At 35.8% G+C, this 8,701-nt stretch overlaps 1 protein-coding gene across 3 annotated transcripts; it reads left to right on the top strand.

The window, feature by feature from the left end:
• The first annotated feature begins 991 nt into the window (after positions 1-991).
• LOC311276185 (C-C chemokine receptor type 4-like) lies at positions 992-8,436 on the top strand. Of its 3 annotated transcripts, XM_084385726.1 has the most exons (6): positions 992-1,133; positions 1,895-1,994; positions 3,288-3,336; positions 6,126-6,176; positions 6,876-6,950; positions 7,033-8,436. In XM_084385726.1, the coding sequence occupies exons 4-6, from the start codon at positions 6,151-6,153 to the stop codon at positions 8,108-8,110; spliced, it is 1,179 nt and encodes a 392-aa protein (XP_084241852.1). In that variant the 5' UTR covers positions 992-1,133; positions 1,895-1,994; positions 3,288-3,336; positions 6,126-6,150; the 3' UTR covers positions 8,111-8,436. The 3 variants fall into 3 exon arrangements, with proteins under 3 accessions (XP_084241852.1, XP_084241853.1, XP_084241851.1); XM_084385727.1 differs by lacking the exon at positions 992-1,133 and having other exon boundaries at positions 1,155-1,994; XM_084385725.1 differs by lacking the exons at positions 992-1,133; positions 1,895-1,994; positions 3,288-3,336 and adding an exon at positions 3,925-4,657.
• The last annotated feature ends 265 nt before the right edge of the window (positions 8,437-8,701 follow it).

Raw genomic sequence — 8,701 nt, 5'->3', positions numbered from 1 at the left:
TAGAGGCAGGTTGGGACATAGATCGCCAGAACAAGTCTATACCGGAGCCCTTTGCTGGAGCCAGGCCTGAGAGAGGAGCTTAAAGGAGGAGTGCCTGGTGACCGCTGTGTCTTCGTGTTTTCCCAGACAGCAACATAGTGTTGGCCCAGATCCGGGCCACATCAGGGCCATGTGGAATCCACATGTACCAGGTTTGGGCCGACACTATGTTGCTGTCGGGGTTTAGAGCATAAATGCATTTTAGGGTCTTTAAACAATATTATGGAAATGTGATTAGCCAAGAGCATGTCTTTGCGTCATTATGTCACATCTGTACACATAAAGAAGGTGTCTCGGCTAGTAGGCTATATGGCGTGTGAGGATGTTGGAGGTGGAGATTTATAGCCTTTTCTCACAGCACTTGATATACTTAAACTTATCAATTTGATGGCGTATCCAGAAAGGTTCAAACGACAATCACCAGTGACAACTGGAGATTTACCCGTTGTAAAATGCAAAAGACTTTGGAGTGGCTACAGAAAAAAAGAGACTGCAACCGGGCCCATGCGAAAACAAGGATAAATATAGGAAGGGCTTTTGAAAGGTGGCGTTAACTCCGTGTTTTGAAGGAGTTCAAAACAAACGCAGAGATGGCTTTTTTTCTGCTGGACAGGTAAGACATTTCAATGGTTCAATTATGTAACAGTAACACACTTGTTTGCTTTATTCATAAAGTTACGGAGTACTGAACTACAGGTAGCCCTAATACATATTAAATGTAGTCACGCAATGCTGATGTTGTTAACATTAACAATTTGAGAACAAAGTATAATTTGCACGGTTTGACATGATATGATAAGCGATCCTTATGTAACCGAATGAATGAGATGATTGACATTAGTGAGCACCTATCAGCAGGGAATCCCTCCTATTTAAGAGCGGGTTGGCTGTAGCCTGGGATGCGTCACATTCGACTCTGCCTCCTTCCGTTGTTTACAGTGGCTGTAGGTATGTGCGTTAGCATATAGCAACTTCTGTTTTTAGTTTCTTGTATGTACGGGACTAATTATTAGTGTTGTGTTTAGCCTGTCTCTCTTCTCAGGTTTCCCTCGGCTTGTCGCGGTGGTTGCACTTGCTGGCTGCTCGCCTTTCAGGTATGTGTGAACTGTTGGTGGAAAGCGTATTGTTTGTTTTCATTCGGGGGTTTAGGATCAGCTGATTGTGTTGAGTTATGTGTAGTGTCCCTGTAGTCCAGCTGAACAGCGGATTGCATGATTTTTTTGAGTATCCGTGCCTGTGAAAGGACAAGCACATTGTGCGAATGCATCGTCTACTTCCAGTAAGTGTTATTGTGCATATAACTGTAGTTACGAGCTGAAAATATAGCAAATGAGGCCTAAATCTTAGTGTTTCTTTGTATTTGGCTTAGGATTTTTCCCTCTCGTCCGGGCGATTTGTTTTTCCTGCTGGTGCTATAAAAAGCTATTATAGCCCCGTCGATTCCTTGCTGCCGGATTAAGAGAGTATCGTATTTTCCTGCTCAGCTGTCGCTACCGTGTGCAATACAAACTTGTTGCCATCTGTGAGAAGATTGTCACCCCACTGATGAGGGGGATCGTTGCTGTCTGGTTTTATGGATGATGTTTTTTTAATGTTTCTTTGTTTACTGAACTTTTGAGGCTGACGCTTATTAGTGTCAAAAACAGAACACCAAACTATCTGCTTGTGAGCTCATTGCGGGAATTGAGTTATTTATTTATTTATGGTCTTTGTTTACACCTTTGTATGTTATTTGTGATTGTCTACTAATTGTGGTTACTATCTGCTCATGACCGTACCCTAAACATCATCCAACTGGGCTTTATTGCAGTTAGTATTTTGAAGTTTGGTTATTAATTATTTATTTTTCTTTCAGGTGCTGAGGTTCCACGGGTGGAGGATCTCTTGTGGTGATGGTGGTCCTTTCCCCGAACGTTTGATGTGACATTTTTGAAGTCTTTGCTGTGTGTGTGTGTGTGAGTGTGCTTTCGGTGAATTAAGTTTAGTGATCCCTTCTCCCGTGGTTTACCTCAGCCCTGTTAGTGTGTGTGTGTGTGTGTGTGTGTGTGTGTGTGTAACTCAAAACCTGGCCAGTATAGCTCCTGATTGCCTTTTTTAAAATGTGATTATCCTGCTGCTTTCAAATAAACTTGTATTAATAACATTTTTGTACATTTTCATATCCACGTCTCTGCCTACCTTTATTAGAGAATCGAACCTGAGTGACCTAGTAATAATAACTTGAGTGTTGTCCATATTTCCCGGGGCGAAATTCCCCGGGTGGCGTAGCCGAAATTCTTTCTACCTGTAATACTGCTCCTTCGCCCACACTTAGATTTAATCAGCGCGATTTACTGCAAATTTTTTTTTTTTTTTTTTTTTCTTAGTTGGTCAGAACAAAAGTGGATGTTACTTACTTATTCAGACGACATTTTCTGGTGAAAGTTCTTATTTTGGTCATACTTCCAAAAAGTAGAATCTGTGATTCCGAATGACAGTATCCACACCGGCGCGGTGACTGACAGCCGCACATTCTCCTCAAAACATTGGATTCATCCGCACTGTGTCGTGCCGACGCACAACCCCCGTAAAGTTGATAATTCCGCAAATTAGTGGAATTGCAGATTTCGAACAGAGATGGCGACAAAGAGGAACAACTACGGACTTCAGCCTTAAAGTCGCCATAAAACGAAGTTGTGATTGTATTTTCTTCCCTATTTAGTCTTAATAACTGCAACTGAATGAAACGGCTTCTCGGACTAGAAAAAAATATAGTGCGGGACTTTTTGTCCATCAGGAATTGATTAGATTGTTGATCATTGTCATTTGCTATTGCTGTGATCTCATGTGAGTGACATCTTCCTCCCTTGTGCCATCAGAGCAGAGAAGAGATGTCACTGTAAGAGGGAGGGGAAGTTGTTTTGAGATGAATTAAAAAAAAAATCATGATGTGCACATAAAAATCATTTATAATAAATATTGCAATATTAAATACTTCCATTTAAAAAAAAAATTTCATTTTTGATTTCAAAAATACATTTTACATTTTAAATGTAAAATGCAGAAATTTATTACAATGTCAAGTGTTCAAGACACATTTTAGTTTTGAAATTTTCTTGACACAACAAATTATATTAATTTGATGTTTTATTTGATTTAATTATAAAATGTTTCTATTTGACAGCATTTTTTTTCGTGTTTTTTTTTCTCCCCAAATCTTTTTTTGTTTGTTTGTTTGTTTGTTTGTTTTTGTCTTTAAACAAAAATAGACAAACTGCATCACAATGATCGGAAAAAAGGAAGGAAAAAAATATCAAGGTAAATATCACAGTACAAAAGGAACTTGAATGTTTCTTGTGCAACAGCTAGTTGCACTAAGTTGTAAGATACACAGAAATGTTCAAGTTCTTGAGACAGTAAAACATTTATATCACTATACTATTACTATAACTATTGCTCGTACTTGGGGTTATTGATATAAACAAAACCCTTACCCCAAGAGAAGAGCCTTTTTTTCCCCCTGAAGTGATCAGGTTTACAATTTTTGCTTGGTGGATGATAAAGCAGGTCCAAACATTACACTGTAGGAGGGAGTCATATTTATTAATATCTTTAGACAAATATATATATTGTATATATATAATGTGGGTGACATTATATATATTTCGAGTGAGTCTAGGATGGGCTCTTTTGAACCTGTAAAGAAGCAACCGACCAGGACACCCTATAGCACTATAGCATCATGGCAATGAATTTTGTACATACGAGCAAGCACCATTTTAACGTTTCTTCAGAAATTGCATTTTTTCTTCTAGTTGCATTTAATTTTTTTATATATGCTACTGTTGAGTTTATAAACACACATTCTGTCTCACAGTAAAAAGACTGTAGAACCAGAAAAGTGTGCTGAAATGTTTTTGAGTTAAACTCTTGCCAGGTAAACAAGAACCCGCAAAAGAGTTTCATTCCCTCCTTCGGTTTCATATTTTCTGTTTTAGTGTGTCACTAATTCAGATGGTGTAGATCACAGTCTTTATGTTATGTAACGATAAATAACTTGAAGAACCCCAGAGGCCATCTTAATGTAAAAGTTAAGATGCATCAGTTTATATTTGGGCATATCTTTTAACAGCACTTTTAAGTGGTCGGGGGTGTATGAGTGTGTAAAACCACATGCTAACACTATTGCTCAGCTTTCCTGACTACCTGTGCAATGCTGAGTATGTTTTTTACTGGACGTTTATCGGCAAAGGATTTTTATCTTTTTTTTTTTTTGACCTATTAAAACACTATGAAGTTTATATTATAGTGCTGCACCACTGTTTTCACATAAAAAAGACAACATAGATGTGTTGTGATGTAATTTCCTCTAGACATAGACGAAACATGGTGGGAGCCAATCGGGTCATTGCCATTGCAGTCAATATGAAACTAGTCCTGCAATCTGCAAAGCCCCTATACCCCAGTTTACCTAAACAGAGGAAGTGTAACAAACCAATACCATGAGAAAAAAAAAAAAAGAAAAAAACTATAATACATCATGTTATTTTGACCGATCTCATATGATACGATCTTATCTCTCATCTCAACTTCCCTTCTTTGCTCGGAAGGTCAGAGGGCAACACCAATTATCACATTTGTGAGTATTCCTGGCAGGAATTTTTTATTTGACCACTTTTTAAAATAATATGCACAAACATACGCTGCGTGTTCATTTATATATGATATAATATGGTATAAATATACCTAGAGAGTCTTAACCCCCACTTTCATTGCAAACACCTGTTGTATCAGTTTGAAATGCAGAAAGGGTTATGGTTTCACACTTTTTTTATGGTTGGTAAACCAGCATTTGGAAGCATTCAGTGTCACAGAATAAGCCTAAATGTCACAGGTGGTTTGCACTACAGATCGATGCTTATAATGCTCATAGGTATGTGAAATGTTCTGTTACGATAATAAATCATTCATACTTTATTCATTAAAGTGGTTGGATGACTTTGGTTTTTAATTTAATTTAATTTTTTTATTGCTCTGCACAAACTGGCATGTTTTTATGTAGAATGTAAAATACTAATTCAAATATTAAATAATTATATATATATATATATTTATATTTATATTAAATAAAAAAAATATATATGAAATATAAATTAGAAAATATCCTTATTTAATTAAACAACAAATTAGTCTATATCATCCATCATCATTAATACTATGTGGTTCAAATGAACAATAATCTATGCTTTGTATATATTTGTCTGAAGAGGTGGACTTGCCGCTGCCAGTTGCTCACTGGGGGTTTTAAGGCATATTGTTTGTAAAGATGCTGGAACACATATATACATACATATATATTATATATATATATATATATATATATATATATATATATATATAAACACTGTAAAATAAAATGTTACCATGTATTGTAATATACAATACATAGTAACATTTTATTTTACAGTGTTTATATATATAGTGCAATAAATATTTAAGTGCTGTACAAATAAATTTAATTTAATTTCAAAGATTATTGTTTGATTAACATTATCAAAGAAAGATGACAGAAAGTTAATCATGTTCTTTTTCATGTTCTTATTTTGATGATTATGAACATAATTAGTAGTACACTAATACTACTGTTTACAGTGAAGTGTAAAGTTGTATAACTAACAGTTCATTTTTTCATGCCATTTATTAAACTAGGATAATATTAATTTATGTACTATTTATACCGTTTATACCACTATGTATACCACTGCTAAAAAGGAATGAACCAGCGCAAAAATGTATCATTGTTATTTCATGTTAGCTTTATTATATAACCAATTTTACCATGTAGAAGCTCATTAAGTGTTACCCGGTAAAGTACTTTACTACTTATTTATATTTAATTCTACTGTGACATAAGGCCTCATATCATCATCCAAGATTGTCCAAAATAATGATAAAAAAATAATAAAAAAATTTGATATGTTTTTTTCCATTTTGTCTACTAAAGCTAGGGCAGCAAAACACTGTTATATTGTTGTACTAATGTCTTAAAGATGATCTATTTGCAGCATTATTATGCTAACTTCTGTTTCCCTGTTTGTCTAATACAGTAAGAACGCCTCTGGTTCTCTGATTATGAATTATACAGCTGCCTTACTGAGGTAAGACCAAACTTCATCTCCAAATGTAGTTCAGACAACAGAACAAGAACATTGAAATCAGTCTTATATGTCAGTTTTTAAACCAATAGATCTCTTTATGAAAAGCTGAATTTGTGTCAATTGTACGAAACATACGATTGTTAGAAAAAAGTAGGCCCACCTCTAACAGACCCATCACTGAAGATCGTACAAAAATGTTTACAGTAAATGAGATTTTATGAATTCATACGAATTAGCCACCAATTCACCAAAATGTAAAATAGTTACGAACTGCCATGACATTGCATTGGGGCAGCACAGGACGGAAGCCATGACTGAGAGCAAATGCGTCATATATACCTGATGAGTGTTGTTCTGATGAAGTCGTCACATTTATTTATATAGCACTTTATGCAAATCAGATTGTTTCAAAGATTCCCAGTAATAAAAAAGAAAACAATAGTATTAATGATGCAAAGTTATCCAGTTATGAAATGGATACAATTTCAGCCGTAAAGCCGCTAAAGAGTCATTATTCAGCTCAGTTTAGGTCACATTTAGTGTGAATGAAATTAAATACAATTTGGATGTTTTTTTTGTTCTTGCTTTGGATTGCTTTTTTTGTGTTTAGTGTTGATTCGGTTGATGATATTGCAGTGTTCATTGAAGATCCATTGGCACTGAATACGTTTATTTGCCTCTTCTCTTTGTCATGAACAGGACCACTGCACAGCCTCCATGGACAGGGATGTTAACCAACAGCACCCTTGATCTAAATGATCATGCACTGTCCAGGTGAGGTCATATCACATGAATTAGTCAGAATTCAAGGAGGATCTCTGCTTTGCTTATAGTATTTTTTTTTTTCCTGTTCAAGTGTGGATGGACGACGTACTGATGAGCCATTTACTACTACACTATATGACTATTCTGAGTTCTACGAAACAGATATTGATCCATCTGTGCTTTCCTGCATTTATGGATCTCATGCAGCTGTCTTCCTCCCTGTGTTATACTGCCTGTTTTTTGTGGTGGGATTTCTGGGTAACATACTTGTGGTCTGGGTGGTCTTGATGGGTGTGAAGCTGAGAAGCATGACCGACATCTGTCTTCTGAACCTGGCTGTAGCTGACCTGCTGCTGGTCTCCTCTCTTCCCTTCCTGGCACACTCTGCCAGAGACCAGTGGATCTTTGGAGATGTTATGTGCATTATGGTCCTCAGTGTCTACCACATTGGATTCTACAGTGGGATATTCTTCATTGTACTGATGAGTGTTGATCGATACTTAGCTGTAGTTCATGCTGTGTTTGCATTGAGAGTCAGAACAAGAAAATATGGGATTTTAGCCAGTTTGGTCATATGGTTGATTGCTTTTTTTGCATCCTTTCCTGAGTTGACGTTCCTCAAAACCACAAAAAATTATAGTCAAACTTATTGCACATATTATCCTACCAATGATCAAACTTCTAATCATACTTCAAAGATAAATGGTATCTTTAAAATGAATGTCATGGGTTTAATTCTCCCACTCATTGTGATTGGATTTTGTTACTCATTGATTCTGAAGAGACTCCTGACAGTTCGCTCTTCCAGGAGGCAGGCCATGCGTCTAGTCATTGTGGTGATGGTGGTCTTCTTCTGCTGTTGGGCTCCATACAATGTTGCAGCTTTTGTGAAAGCTTTAGAGCTAAAACAATGGATACCTCATTCCTGTGCCAACAGTAAGGCAATCCTTCTAAGTCTTCAGATCACAGAAACTATGGCTTACTCACACAGCTGCCTGAATCCAATGCTCTATGTGTTTGTGGGAGAGAAATTTAGGAAGCATCTTTTTAGACTCCTGTACAGGACACCCTTCAGTAGATTGCAATTCATGAAGATTTATATTATACAGGCCACAGGATCTGTTTATTCACAGACCACTAGTGTGGATGAGAGATCCTCTGCAGTGTGAACAGAACATTAATTGGGGTAGGGAATACAGGCCAAAAAAACAAACATGGACAAAATTTTTTTATTTTTTTTTATTGTACAGTATATAGAAGACTTCTCACATTAAAATGATCATATAATTTCATACACAAGCCTTCATACAAATGTTATTTGTGCATATTTTGTAAATGTTTTATATTTTTTATCTTATTTTATTAAGAATTTTTAGTGGTTTTCTATTTTATAACCTTTATATTTTACATGTATACATGCATGCATTTTACTGTTACTGTTTTTTGTTTACTAATACTATATTTTGTAAGAATAAATACCTTCAATAAAGATGTACTGTATGTATAAATGTGTGAATCTGATTGCAGAGTAATAATTTTACACTGGTGAGAACAGGAACAAGGTCAGTTAGTAACACTTTCCAATAAGGTCCCATTAGTTAAAGTCAATAATGCATTACATAATATTAACAACAAGCAATGCATTTGTTAAAGTATAAGTGTGTGAATCTCCGAGGTCATAGCACGGAGACAGCACTTATTAAAGTCACAAATTATTTGTTAATGGCTGCAGATTCTGGACTTTTATCAATACTCATTCT

This window comes from Rutilus rutilus (assembly GCF_951802725.1).
Source record: "Rutilus rutilus genome assembly, chromosome: 17".
Lineage (NCBI taxonomy): Eukaryota > Metazoa > Chordata > Actinopteri > Cypriniformes > Leuciscidae > Rutilus > Rutilus rutilus.
The sequence above is the reverse complement of the archived record's forward strand: the minus strand, read 5'-3'. Positions and strand labels throughout refer to the sequence as shown.